This window comes from Eublepharis macularius, chromosome 11 (assembly GCF_028583425.1).
Source record: "Eublepharis macularius isolate TG4126 chromosome 11, MPM_Emac_v1.0, whole genome shotgun sequence".
NCBI lineage: Eukaryota > Metazoa > Chordata > Lepidosauria > Squamata > Eublepharidae > Eublepharis > Eublepharis macularius.
Window position 1 is genome coordinate 66,038,409 of NC_072800.1, and position 15,184 is coordinate 66,053,592.

The 15,184-nt window shown below is 42.4% G+C and overlaps 1 protein-coding gene across 1 annotated transcript in view; it reads right to left on the reverse strand.

Annotated features, from left to right (window-relative positions):
- CUBN (cubilin) overlaps positions 1 to 14,432 on the reverse strand; it is a 201,053-nt gene extending 186,621 nt beyond the window's left edge. Inside the window, exons 1-6 of the mRNA XM_054990953.1 lie at positions 14,314 to 14,432; positions 13,401 to 13,530; positions 7,683 to 7,775; positions 6,546 to 6,584; positions 6,278 to 6,379; positions 4,919 to 5,022 (exon numbers count right to left, since the gene is read on the reverse strand). Coding sequence (XP_054846928.1) covers positions 4,919 to 5,022; positions 6,278 to 6,379; positions 6,546 to 6,584; positions 7,683 to 7,775; positions 13,401 to 13,530; positions 14,314 to 14,432 — 587 coding nt within the window. The remainder of the gene's footprint in view (positions 1 to 4,918; positions 5,023 to 6,277; positions 6,380 to 6,545; positions 6,585 to 7,682; positions 7,776 to 13,400; positions 13,531 to 14,313) is intronic.
- Between the last annotated feature and the right edge of the window lie 752 nt (positions 14,433 to 15,184).

The following is a 15,184-nucleotide window of genomic DNA, read 5'->3' on the forward strand; positions in this document are numbered from 1 at the left end:
CTGGAGCGTACCTTGAAGGCTCATTCACTGACTTTCCCCCTTCGGGGTGATAGGTGAGAGTGGGGGATCCCCCACCAAGGGGAAACGGATCCCTAATTGTGTCTGAGGTTGTGGAAATCAAATGGGTCATATTGCTTCTGTCTTTGAGGGACTTACATGCACATTATATTTAACTCCAGATTTCTTGATTGTCAAGGAATGCATGTGGTGGGGGGTGGGGGGAAGGGTGGGAGAAGGGCCCCTGAGGGTGAGGGTGGCATTTGGCATGCAAAATGCCACCCCTGGCAAGACAAGCCTCTCCCAGCTGTCAGTGGTAGAGATGAGAGCAGAGCACCTACTTGGGGAGGCCATGAAATGGCCCCCCCAAGTGGGAGCAGGCTGAGCCTTGGTGGGGGGATGGGAGGAAGGGTGGGAGAAGGGCCCCAGAGGGTTGGGGGGGGGATTTTGTTGCAGTGGTTCCCCCCCATTAAGTCGTTTTATGGAGGGAGAGTTGTATTAGGCTGGTAGTTATTATGATCATCTTCTGTTTCCATGCCCTGTTGTGCCCGCTCACTATGTGACCTGTTGTAATGTTCAAAACTTTACTGTTTGTCCATTTCAAAAAAAAAATGTGTTTAAGATTCTCTGATGTGTAGTTAATTGTGTTGTGTTGTGCTATGAGGGACAATAAGTGTAATATGTTGTGATTTGTTGACCACTTGTAATTTGAAAATGAGAAAATAAAGGTTTTTTAAACTTAATGATTGTGTGTCTGTGTTCCCTTCTTTGATGGGAGGTTGGTTCCCAGCATAGGGAACAATGGGGCAGGCTGGCCAGCCTTCTCTGCGGGTGGTGGGGGGGTCAGGGGGGTGGTTGTCTGTGTGCCAGGGCAGGTGCTCTTTCCCAGGGACGATTTGGCACTGCCACCATTGTGGCACCCCTTGTCTGTGCAGAACTGCCCTGGGAAAGAGAGTTTAGGGGTTCCCAAAAGGGGAGGGCAGGCCAGCCTGTTCCTGGGGTTATGGTGGGTGTGGGGCAGGTGGGGGTTGATTTGGGTCTGTGAGGGGCTACTGGGGGGATTTGGGTCTGTGTGTGGCAGCTGGGGGGGAATTGGGTTTGTGTGGGGCTGTGAAGGGTGGACTTTAGGGGCTGAGAGCACCTACTTGGGGAGGCCATGAAATGGCCCCCCCAAGTGGGAGCAGGCTGAGCCTTGGTGGGGGGTGGGAGGAGGGGTGGGAGAAGGGCCCCAGAGGGTTGGGGGGCATTTTGCATGCAAAATGCCACCCCTGGCAACACAAGCCTCCCCCAGCTGTCAGTGGTAGAGATTAGAGCACCTACTTGGGGAGGCCATGAAATGGCCCCCCCAAGTGGGAGCAGGCTGAGCCTCGGTGGGGGGTGGGAGGAGGGGTGGGAGAAGGGCCCCTGAGGGCTGGGGGGCATTTTGCATGCAAAATGCCACCCCTGGCAAAGGAAGCCTGCTTCTTCATTTTTTCCCCATAGGAAATAATGAAGAAGATGCTCCTTTATGGGAGGATGGGGGGACCTGCTTTGGGGGGCCATAACATGGCCCCCCAAAGTCCAATCTGTCTGAAACTTGGGTGGGTGTTAGAGAAGGGTTAGAGGAAGGTCCCCACCAATTTTGGGCTTATTTGGTGGGAAAATGCCTCCTCCAGGCGTCCTGAAAGACGGAGGCATTTTCCCAGCAAAATAACCCGAAAGAATCCCGAAAGAATGCCGAAATAATGCCGAATCCCGAATCCCGAAAGAGATTCTTGTTTCGGCATTCGGCTAATGCCGGTAGAGAATCTTGTTTCGGGTAATCCCGAAACAAGAAAGCCGAAAGTTTTTTCCTTGCACACCCCTATACACAAGTAACTAAATCCTAGCACCATAACATAAGGATCCTGGTTCAAGCCACAGAGTCCCTGGCACATACGGACCAAAATATTTAAGCAGAGACATGCATAAAAAGATTGTGATATCGTAATACAAGTAGAAAACGTAAGAGTTTTGTGCAGTAACAGACTCTTTCAAGAGTAGCCAGAATGATGGATTATTAACTTTTCTGTGTGCCTTGGGTTCCATTAGCTGGTTGACTTCATAAATTAAATGCAAGGTAACTTGGGTTCCTGTGCACTGCCTCCAGTAAAATGTGCTGATTAACTCAGATTTCAAAGCTTTAATGCTTGACTACCCCCCACTGTATGAAAAGAGTGGCTTGTCTTTTAACAGATTGTTGTTTTCAGACAGTGGCATCAAAGCTGTTAGTCTCTGTAAGCACATAAACATTTCCCAATCTCCTTCCTCCCACGCTTCATCTCAGGCAGACTGAACAAAGCAAAATGGCCCCATTCAAAAACAAGAGCAGCAGGTTGGCTCTTCAAAAAAGGGACCAAAAGGCTCAAATAGCAGATTTTGGAACTCCAAGTCCTACTGCGATTGCATGCTCTGAAGAGGAATAAACTGCTATTGTATTTTATCTGCTCTATTAAAATTGTAATGTGTCGCTACTTTCAAGATGCCGAGATTAAACCTCTCCAAAGCCGCAGATTCTACAGGACTGGTCGGATGGCATTCCCTGCTGGACTGTAAATTAATGATTTGTTAAATGATAACCAAACCACTGCCTCCTCAGCCTGGTTCTCCAGGATCTTTCTTAGCACCTGTTCACTGAGATCCTTCAAGCAGAAGCATCAAAGACCTGGGATCCGCCCTGAGCCTGCGAAAGCGGGGAGGGCGGAATATAAATATAATAAATTAAATTAAATCATCTGTATGCAGAGTACGTGCTTCACCCCAGAGTTATGATGGCCCCTCTCTAAAGTTCATGCCACAAGACTCTTCTGCTGATTGTTTCTGCTCAGCACAGACCAACATGCTTACTCTGTCTTCTGCTCCTCCTTTTCCTACATGTCCCATACATCTGCCCATATTAGAAGAGTGAAGTTCGAGAGCTACTGCTAGTGAATGTGCTGGAATCCAAATCTTCTTGCTGCATTCCCACCATGATGTGACCCAGTTGTCCTCTACATTTGGAGATGGGGAGGTTAAAACCATTTTATGGTCTTGTTCTCATGCGATCCCCCTATACTCACCTGCTTCAATTCACTCAACAATGGAATTGAGCATAAAACTTGCTTGCTGGATCAATCAGTTGGTAACACAAACATAAAATATACATTGTCCTGCATGCTCATTTGCATCACAAATGCCTCTTTTCTACATTCTCAGCTATCAGAAGCAAACAACCATAGTATATAGAGGTGGCTCAAAGGCAATCTAGCTATCACATTTTTATCCTATCCTTCCTCTAAGAAGGTTAAGGCAGCATGCTTTGTTCTCTTCTCCATTTTATCCTCACAACAACCCTTTGAGACAGGGTGGCCTAAGAAAGAGGGACTGGCTCAAGTAAGCTTCATGATGAAGAGAAGATTTGAACTTGGGTCTTCTGCATCCTAGTCCAAAACTCTAACCATTATGCAACACTGACTCTCATTGCACATTTCATATATGAAAATGTTCTCCATTTATATTTTAGATATTGGACAGATACAGGCCACAAAGTCCATTTTTTAAAATGTCTCTGAGCACTGAGCACTAAGAAATGTTGGGGGGCACATTTTAGCAACTGAGCAGAATCTATGCTGCTGTCCATTAATTTGTCTAGAAACTTGCAAATAACGATAAAGCTTTGCTAAATCAGAAATATGCCAAGCAAATATTTGCAGAGGAAAGGATTTTTTTTTAAATTCCAAAGCCAGAAACAAAACTTTTTACAGAGGACTCTGGCATGTGATCTCATCTCATGGGAAGAGCTTTGTCAGGAAATTATGTTTTGCTCAGCTTGCCACTTCATAATATAACAAGCAAGTCTTTCAGACACTCTCAGCAAGGAGGACTGATGGAAAGCTATACACATGGAGGACAAAACTTGGCCTCAAAAGAGAAAAAGAAAAGATGATTGTATGAGCCAGGGTGAATGTATTTACAAGCCTCCACATAAAATAGTCATCAGGCTATTGTATCTACCCAAACCAAACAAGTGTTTGAATGAAATTAGAAGATAAAATTATTATTTTTAAAATGTGCAGAGTAACTGTGTCACAGTGAAGATTGCCAGCCCATGGCTTGCAATCAGCAGGAGATTGTGTGTTTGGGAGGGGTATCTTCTCTGCATTGTGACTATGCCCTCGTGTCATTTCTGGCATGACCTGGAAATGACATCAGGCATTGGGGCATCACTATAGCATTTCCCCAAAACTCTGTGGTCCAACTGGAAGTGACAGCATGGAACAATGCTAATCACCCCCCTCCATTTTCCATGGCTCCCCCCCCGCCACCCACCTGAGTAGTGGCATGCAGTGTGGGTGGAGGGCAGGAGGTCTCTGTAGTGACATTGTGGAGGAGGCAGAAACATCCTGTGCACATTTTCTAACACCTCCAGGTGGTAGCTAGAGACCTCCCAGGATCACAATGGATCTCCAGGTCATGGAGACCTGTTCCCCTGGGGAAAATGGTGCTTTGGAGGGCAGACTCTATGGCATTAAACCTAGCTGAAGTCCCTCCCATCCCTGAAGCCCACACTCTCTAGGCTCCTCACTCTCCATTTTCTTCCTACACATAAACTGGTAGATATGTCAGTTAATGGATGCCCCTATGAATTCACATGTGAACATATGGAGCTGCCTTATACTGAATCAGACCACTGGTCTATCAAGATTAGCTTTGACTTCTCTGACTTGCAGCAGCTCTCGAGGGTCTCAAGTAAAAGTCTTTCACATCAATGACTAGCTGATTTTTTAAACTGGAAATGCAAGGGACTGAACTTGGGACCTTCTGAATGCAAAGCAGATGCTCTACCACTGAGCCACTGCCCATGCCAGCCTCAAACTTGTAGTATTTAGTGATGGCTCTCCATTTAAAAGCATTATAGAGTTACCTGTAACTGCCTGGGATGTTTACACATGTAGCTCCATTCTGGCAACCCAGAGGTGTCCCAGAATAAACCTGGCATTCATTTACATCAACAGAACAGAACGGTCCCTGAGAAGGCATAGAAACACAGTTTATTTCCCAAGAAAAACAGGAACACAATGGGGCTTGCAGAGTCTGTGTGCTACTATAAAATTTCAAAAGATATATAGCATCTGGCTCATGGTGGTGTTTCCCTTAATAAACACTAAAACAAATCTCAGTTGTTCAGCTCGCCTGTCATATCTCCATATGTGGAAGTATAAACTGATTTCACTTAATTTAAAGCACAGAGTAATAGCAATTAGAGTAGAAGCACAGAGCTCCTCTGGGAGTGAGATCATGTACTATTAGCCCTCAAGCTACTGATACCAGATATGCAAAGGAGGAAAAGTTCCGCAGCAGTGCAGCAGGAGGTTTTATACAGGGGCTCTTTTATGTCCTGTCTTAAACACTTCACTTAACTTTTATGGAAAATTCATATAATACACAAGGTTCATATCAATAGCCATTGCTGACTGCTACTTTTGCTTCTGGGCTACACTGCAGTTTTGTAGTCATAGATGCCACCAATAGTCAATAAAATGTACCATTTCTGTCTACTGTTCTATGTAAGCCGCCTTGAGCTCCTTTTCGGTAGAAATGTTTAAATAAAATAAAATAAATATGTCTATCAATTGACAGCTGCAAAGCAACAGAAATTATGTGAAATGGAGATTCCAGAGGGCATGCTTTTAAACCACATATCAGATCTGTGCAGCAGCAGCAGAATTTCTCAACCCAATGCAAATTTGTAAGGATGCCTCACCATTCCCGATCCCATCTCAAATATACAATTTAACAAACTGTTACAAAAAAACCCACACCCCACCCTATTCTACTTCTGAACTTTCTGCACAGGCATATCTTTGAAAATGCTACTAAGCAGTTACACAATTTATTCTAGAGAAACAGAATGCAAGTGCACTGAAAGTTGAATTAATACTTTATTTCCTTTCAAATACTCACCAACATTATTTTGATCCTGAGATGGCTGTTTAAAAGTCAATATATTTGTGCATGCAAAGGAAACACATAATAAAGTTTTTCCTGGACTGCACAACATTACACTATGAATGGGAAAATCACATGTTGGAAGGCTTGTCCATGAATGGAAACTCTCTGCACGGAGAAAACTGGTGCATTGGGGAAAAGGCTTGTCTTAGGTCGCTTGCACATGGTTCCATGGATGCCAAGATCAGTGCCTTTGTAGATGATTATGCTGCTGATAATAATAATTGCATTTATGCATATTGTGTAATTGAAAGAAACTTCACGATTTCTTTACCTGCCAGTTGGTGGGGCAGAGACAAAAGAATGCATCCAGCAAATTGATACAGGTTCCAGAATTCTGACAAGGGTTGCTACTACAGGCTTTTCTCAGGAAGCTCTGAAACAATAGCAAACATGAATGTATTTAGCTTTTATTATTTCATTGGCCTGGACTTTTAAAAAGAACCACAGGAATGTATAAATGATCCATTTGGGTACTACATAACAATAGGTGTGTGATTTAAAATGCAAAACATTTGTTCTTGTGCCACAAAATTATTCACCTGTTCAAGGTTTTGAAGTCTGCCTTCAAGATTCACAATCTACAACAGAAATAAGACAAGCATTGAGAATTACAGGTGTACATGATATTTAGGGCCATTGAACAGACTAAAATTAAAGGGCATTTAAAATAAAAGTACACAATATTCAGAAACAAATAGACCTTTGATATGAACAATGTGTCAAGACAAGCATTTGCAAACAAAAGTTCATAAAATGAAAACCCTGCCATTTTACAACCATTCAGTCCTAAAGAGTTCTTTGGAGTGCTACAAGACATCATTAACAACAACAACAACAAAAACAATTGATTTATATACCACCCTTCAGGACGACTTAACACCCACTCAGAGTGGTTTACAAAGTATGTTATTAACAAGCGGGTATTTATTTATGACCAGTACAAATATAGCTTGGTACTGATTTAGAGTGCAATCCTAAACAGTTACCCACTTCTAAATCCACTGAAGTCCCATTGACTTCAATGGCTCTAAAAGGAGGTAACTCTGTTTAGGATTGTACCATGAATTGCAGTTTAATCCAGGGTTCATGATGACAATTTAATCCAGGTTTATAATCCTGCTTCATGAGCAAAAAACAAACTCCAACTTGTTTAAGCATCTGAATTCAGCCCTCTCAAAAACTGTGGTTAGATTAAAGACTTTCTAAACCAGAACATCTTCAATCTTGGCTCTGCATGTAAAAGAAGAGAGTGGATTAGAATTGGGGAGAAAAAAACAGGTTTGAATTCCTCAAGAGCCAACTAGTGTTTGTGGCATACAAAAATAAGATACAGCGAGGCAAACACTCCAAGATCAGTCATCAAAATTAGTTAAGATCATGAAGTTACAAGGATTTAATAGACATGTGGCAGTTTATATTTGCCAAATTGTGATGCATTTCTATCTAATAAATTTCTTACTAGGAAGGTAAGAAGCCTTTAGCTTACATAGATAATTTAGCACATTATTTATCAACATTATTTATAAATATCATTGCTCAATGGCTTTATGTGCAGGTTTTCCAATCGGAACATAAGACACAAGTTTCTAAGTCAGAGAAGACAGCCAGATTTCCCCCCAAGAAAGAAGGGAATACAAAATATATTTATTTATAATATTGTAGGAATTATGACTTACCTTGGAATGAATATAGGTGATCTGATTGGAAACGTTTTGAGGGATGTTGGTGACTCTTTTTAGTTCTAGAATATCATCTTTATTCTTTCTGATCTAAATGTTTAAAAAAATAGTTCCACAGTTTTTTGAAGTGTAAAGACTATAAACACATCTTTTACTGAAGTTTAACCAGCTGCTAGTAAGAGCCATAAACTCAAAACACTGCAGTGCCAAACAAGCAAGTTCATCTCTTGGGGGCTTTCTGTAATATAACAAGTGCTATAATTGCATTTAATCTTCTGTGTGATATTTCTGAGAGTCTTCCTCCCCTGCAATGGTTGACAGTTTATTCTAAACTATTGTTCTGACAGTACAAATGGTCAGTGCAGCACCTCCCCCTCCCCCACTAATCTGTGTGTAAACTCATGTAATCAGAAGGAAGGAAGAAAAGACGCAGGGAAGGAAGGGAAATGGCAGATAACAGAAGAAAGAGAGAAAGAAGCATAACCAAGGGAAAAGGAAGGAAAGAAAATGGGAGACAGGCAGTATCCATCACTATTTTCTGATTTGTTGTTTTCTGTTAAAGGATAATGATACAGCGATTTCTAAAGTGGTTGCAGAGTTTTTAGTGGGTGTGCTTAAGACTCATACAAGTTTTGTATAAATATATTGACTTCTGATATTTTATGTAATTTTATAGTGACCTGTTTGCTGTCTTAGATCTTTGTATGCCATTAAAGGTATTTGAATTGAATCGAATATTTTCTGTTCATTTAGTCTTGTTTTTATCTCATCTTTTTATACATTTATTTATTTTACTTAGTTCCTTTTTAAAACCTGCATATCCCACTTAACAAAAAATTAGTTTTACCTGCACATCCCCCTAGGGTTGCAAATAAGGTTGCCAGATTCAGGTTTATTTATTTATTTGTTTGTTTTATTTTATTTTATTTTTAACCCGGCATCCCTGCAAGCGGGCTCAGGGCAAGGTACAACATTGATTAAAATACAGCTTAAAATCAATTATAAAAACAGACAAAATACAGATTAAAACAGATAAAATACTGTGCCACTTTCGGGGCAACCAGAAGGGTAGGGAAATTCCTGGTGATTTTGGGGGTAGGGCCTGGAGAAGGCGGGGTTCAGGGAGGGGAGGGACCTCAGAATGGTATGATGCCATAGAGTCCACCCTCCAAAGCAGCCATTTTCTCCAGGGAACTGATCTCTGTCACCTAGAGATCAGTTGCAATTCCGGGAGATTTCCAGCCACCACCTGGAGGTTGGCAAGCCTAGTTGCAAACCTCCCGGTGGGATCTGGAGGACTCGGAAGTACAGCTGATCTCCAGGCTACAGAGATCAGTTCCCCTGGAGGAAACAGGGCTTTAGAGGGCAGACTCTATCACATTGCATCCCTGCTGAGCCCCCTCCTCCTTCCCAGGATCCACTCCTAAATCACCACACATTTCCCAAGCTGGAGTTGGCAACCCTACCACAAATGCACAAAATGTGTCCAGCTGTACATCAGGAAAAAATTCTGTCTGCAAGAAACATAGAGGGGGTAAGGACAGAAAGGTTGGCTTTAGGGAAATAGGTATGCTGCTATTCACCCTTGCCTTTATAACTGTGTAAAGATGGGGGGGGGGCATCAGATAAGGGCAGTCAACATAGGCTGAGGGAAGACTTACATTGCACAAGAAATGTCAGAGGAGGCTGCCTGAGAGTTTGCTCCATTTATAGGTAGACTATCCTCAGGAGCTGTAGTGTACACATTTCCCTTAAGAGTGTCCCATGAGCCTGATACTTATGAAGAAGTTACAGGGACTTCACTGCTTTCCTAATTTTTTTTAAAAAAGAATTAAAAACAGCCATTTGAATTTTCTATATAGCCCCAAAACTCACAATTTGGACAAAATACAGTGAAGCAGTTTTGTGGTTGGCATAATTGTTCACTGAAAGATATCCTTCCCTACCAGTCAAAAATTGAAATTCATGAACATTTGCTCATCCCTAATTAATTAGGATTAGGATGGGTATAGAACAATTTTTTATTTGTTTGTTTAGGAAATGTATCTGCCTCCTCTCAAGAGACCTACTCAAGGTGGTTCACAAAGTAAATGCAATAAAGCCATAACAAATAATTATCAATAACAACAATCCATTTAACAAGAAAACAGTCCATAAAACGGTCCTTAGGCTAGAATCAGATTACACAAAACTGCTAAAAAGATGGAGCCATTCACTTTAAGAGCCTGGGTTAAAACAATTTTATTTGGCTTGGTGCCCACAGGAAGTTAGGTGCTGGGGAGAGGTGTTCCAACAGAAAGGTGTCCTATCTGTGGTCACCACATATCTCATCCCTACAGAAAGCAGAGCTTGGGGAAAGGATCTTAAATGGTTGGCTGGAGTCAGACTGTACAGGAGGAGGTATTATTTCAAATATGCCAGTCCCAAGCTGTGTAAGACTTTAAGGTTCTGAGGACAGCATTTTGGATTGTGTCTGGAAAGAGATGGGTAGCCTTGCTGGTTTTCAACACTTCCAGTTCTACATTTGCACAGCAGAAGAGTAAATGGATACTAAAAAAACATATTTAACAACTGTAAAAGGATCCTCTACCCACCTCTGCCCTGTTCTCCTTGACCAAGAGTACCTGATAGGCGGTGGGGAAGGTTGTATGTGTGTGAGAGAGCTTGCCCCACTTGCCTCCTGTGTTCCTGTTGTACACGTGCCATCACTCAAGCTCTGCCCTTTCTTTCACTAGCCATGGCTTGAGGAATGGACAAAGGCTGCTTGTGTGCACTTGTGTGCGTGTGAATGTGCGTGCATGCGTGCGTGCATGTGTGTGTGAGAGAGAGAGAGAGAAAGAGAGAGCTGCTTCACATACCCTTTTCCCCTAACCTAGTTCGGAATTTCTGGTCTATGCATGGACAATTAGTCAGGTACCCTGGGTGAGATCTTTGAACACAATCTTTAGAAGGAAAAAGATCTTTCTTTATTAAAATACAGTTTTGATTCACTAATCAAAAGAGTACTGGAAGCACTATATCAAAACACAACAGGGAGTTAAAGAATCAAGAAAAGAAATAAAAACATCAGGCAAAGTTGCACAAGTCACTGGCATTCCCTCTCATGGAATGGACATAAGCCTGCTAGAACTGAGAAGCTGGTCAGGGTAGACTTCATTTCTCCCCTGTTCTCCACTTCTTGACTCCCCCAGTTTCTCACAGTGTGTCAGACTTTTTAACCTTTCCTCTCCCAGCTGGAAAGGTTTCACTTTGACCTATTCTGAAATTGGGTTTGAGTCCCCAGGGGTGCTGCCTTGCATTTTTTCCCAGCTGGAGACCAGTTGTAATTTCAGGAAAATTACAAACCCCAACTGCAGATTGGCAACCCTAGATTTTCAATAGCTCTCCAAGGTCTCAGAAAGAGAATTGGTTTTCCCAACGCTTATGATATCTGGGAGTGAATCTAGGGACTTTTGCATGGAAAGCACATGGCGTCTTACTGAGGCATGGTCCTTCTCTGCAATGCATGCAGCAGATGTATAAAATATTGTCTAAAAGCAGGGTGAAAAATGACATCCCCAAAACTGAAATGCAGCTTCAAGGGGAGATGTGTCACTCCACAAATAAGCTTATCACACGGAAAGGCCTGATGGGGCAACAATATCTGTCATGTTTCTTCTGTCACAGAGTAACTTGGCATCTCTGCCGAAATACGATGTTGTTCAAGTTCAGTGAGATAAAAAATAATTGTATAAGTACTTATCTTTTCATTCACAATTTATGGCACTGCAATCTGTCTTACTCACCTCTTCATAAAATAAACAGCAGCTATCAATGAGCCATTTTTTAAAAAAAACAAACTTTTTTTGATATTTAGACAGGAGGGAAAGAGGGAGGGAGGTGAGAGAAGATTCAGAATAAATTGTAACCAGAGTAGATTCTGGGCTTACCTATAGGTCCACTGTAAAGAACACCGAGACCAAAGTAGTAGGACTCCAGGAGTTCCCATTCCCAACATGGTGCCCACTGACTCCTTGTTGGAGCCCACCAAGTGTCTTTAGAAGGTGAGTGGGGCCAGGTCAGGCACTTGCCTAGCAGGGCTGCTGATTGGCCTCTGGAGATCCCATTGGCTGGGCACCCCCCCCCCCCACTCACACACATAGTTTCAGTGCTGATTTTATTCTCTCACATCTCCCCCCACAGTGTATTTTCCCCCTGCATTTGGGCTTAGTTTCTGTGTGTGACTCTGCCTCCTGTGGCAGCCATTTTGTGGTTGCCTCCAACACCCTGGTTCAGAACTCCAAAGGTGCCCATGGGCTCAAAAAGGTTGGAAACACCTGGACTACAGGTTGCATCAGTGGAGGCCAGCAGCACAACAGAAGGTCCACCATCAGGCAAAGATGCCTGGCCCATATTTCCCACCAGGAATGGAAACCCCTGTGATATCTTTTTTTTTTGCTGGGAATAATGCCTGGATGAGGTAGCAGAACATGCCTCCACTGGGTCCTTTAGAAAGTAAAGGAACATGAGAATTGTGCTCTACTCTTTCTTCCTGGGAACAGCACACAGCTTGGGTGGGGGAAACAGCATCTTGCTCAGGACCCCCCAGGACCTGAAGCCAGCCCTGACTGTACTCCATGCTCTCTGTGTTTTCTCTGTCTTCTCAGTTCAGTCATTTTATGAGCTTCAAGGTGGAACTAGGAGGAAGAAAACTAGGGGTGCAGCATTTGGTCCTTGGCCTTTTCTTCTTGGGCAGAATCAAAGATAGCTGCTTCCTACCTTCTCCTTTACAACCCCAAAGAGCTTTACAACCCCAAAATGTAGAAATTATGCAGTTTCACAGACAGACACAACTAGTATAGGAAAGGGCTGAGGATCAAAACAGCTGGGGGTCTCTGTAGTGATCTTCACAAGTTTCTAGAAAGTAAATACTTGGAACTTTCTTCTTTCATTGCCTCTCCCCTCTTGGCTCCTGTGTAGTAAAGCTTGCAGCGAGGGAAGGCAGCTTCTCTAATCTCTATTGCATTTCTAGGTAATTTAGTACCATGAAAAGGGTAAAACCAAGGGTAAGTTAATCATACTAGAGCCTAAAGAATCACAGAAGTGCTAATAGCCTCCTGCCTATAAGGACAGGGACTATAGACTACACCTCTAGGTACTGTGTGCTGATATAGATATGTTTCTGCTAGGGAGTTTCCACATTAATAAACATGCCATGTTAATAAACATGCCATGTTAAGTAGTTAGGCTTTGTTTCACAAAGATTTCATCTCTGTCTTTATTTCAAATTTTCTACTACCATTCCACATTGTATCTGTCCACTGAATGTCCTAACTGTTGTTCATTATTGTATTTTGCTAAGTTAATGTCCTAGCTGTTGATGATACTGTATTTCACTTACACTGTGTAATCCACCTTGGGTTTCAGTGAGAAAAGCAGACAATCAATCAATCAATCAATCAATCACATGACCCTCACACACCAGTCATGTTTTATTACTTTTTGAAGTTGTCACAGGGAGGTAAGTAGGGAGGTCTAGCCCAAAACATCTGAAAGGCTCTAACCTGTGACAAATTCCAGTACCAACACTTTCATTACAATGAACAAATTTATAGTAGCCCCCGAGATACAGTTTTGACCTAGGCAGTTGGATGGCATTCTGTGAATCCAATTTAAGATCCATTTCAAGGATTTCCTTTACATGACAATAAATTATATATATTTAAAAAGCGTTACCTGGCTAAAGGTGTCAGCAAGGTCTTCTTCATTAATTCTTATTCTGCCCTGTAATCCAGTTCTGAATTCAATATTTTTGGCTGAGCCAGTATGAAAAATTAAGTTGCCCCTTTCAGATGACATGCGAGGCCTGGTGAGTCAAAAGGAAGAGTATGACACACAATGTCAAACCTACCAACAATAACCCTTTTCAATTGTTTTTATTTTACCACATGTACAGGATTGTACACTACATGTGATCCTCCTAACAGCTATGATTGCCAATTTTTTATGAAAGGAGGAACACATTTATTTTCAGCATTGGTCCCCCATGTACCAGAATTCTGATTTTTCAGACAAAGATGGTGATCAGGCATATTGAGAAGGCCATGTGTAGCATGTTCTCATCATGTGTATGTAAAGTGCCGTCAAGTTGCAGCTAACTTATGGCAACCCCTAGTGGGGATTTCAGAGCAAGAAACAAACAGAGGTGGGTTACCATTGTGATCCTTGTTTTCCTTGGTGGTCTCCTATCCAATTACTAATGAGGGCCTACCCTACTTGGCTTCCAGATCAGGGCATTTCTCCCATACTCTTAGTAAAATGTAGTGACTGAAAAAGCTTGTGTATCTATCAGAGTATAGCCTGCCCTTCACCAAGGTACTCGGGGCAGAATTCATGATTCTCCCATCATTTTGTTCCCTTGAGAGAAATTAGCCTGGGAGAGAGTGACTTCACTAAGGGTCACCCTATGCGCTTTATAAGTGAGAATTTGAACCTGCATCTTTCCCCTTTCTGGTCTGACACTCTAACCATTACAACACAGTGGTCATCAAGCCAGACTATGAGAAGCCACTTAACATACGCTGTAAAGTTTTTTTGCCTCCTGCTTAGAAATTCTAGCTGCAAGTTATATTGCCAAAATGGTACTCACTGTTCCTCATAGAGGGTCCTTTTCTGTCGGTTTTTCTCAAAAGATCCAGATCCATAAATCAATCCAGAAATAATCAGTAGTATCACCAAAACCCAAGGAATGGGATTTGGACACACCATTGCTCACTTCCAATCTTCCTGGACTGTGCAGTGAGTTAAAGTGAAATCTCCAATTGCCTTCAAGGATTAACCCTGGGTCAGGTGTACTTTGCTCTTGCAGGAATCTTTGCATATTCAGAGATGTGCCTGTTCAGCTTTCTTGATGAAATGGGAATGAAGGTGGGTCCAAATATATTTCACCAGGGGTGGTGATCAGGAGGATGTGACTTGGAGGTCATCGTTAAAACAAGCTTCCAGTGCTCACTGCAGAGGGTGTCCTAGGATAACTGGTTTTTCAGTGGGTTGCTTCCTGCACGTGGTTGTGAGAAATATCCTTTGACCCATGAGAATGAAAAAACTGAAATTGTTTATTGTTCAGACAATTGCTTTGATTTCCTCAGAACCAGATTGTTGTGCAAATGTGTTACATGCAGGGCTTTTTTTCTGGGAAAAGAGGTGATGAAACTCTCAAGAAGGAAATGAGGGAGAAACACACGGGCCACCCTTACAAAATGGCCGTTTCCTCCAGGGGAACTGATCTCTGTCTGGAGATCAGGGGGTGGGGTCACTGGGCATGAGAGGTGCCGGAACTCCGTTCCACTGCATTCCCGCTGAAAAAAAGCCCTGGTTACATGAGTGGTTCACATAACAGAATTCTTCAATGATGATTCTTAGACAAGAAATAGATTTTCAAGAGTGACTACTTCTATGGATTATGATGTAGGTAATTCCGTCACTGGAAAACATTCTGTGTAAATGGGCCCTTAGCTTTA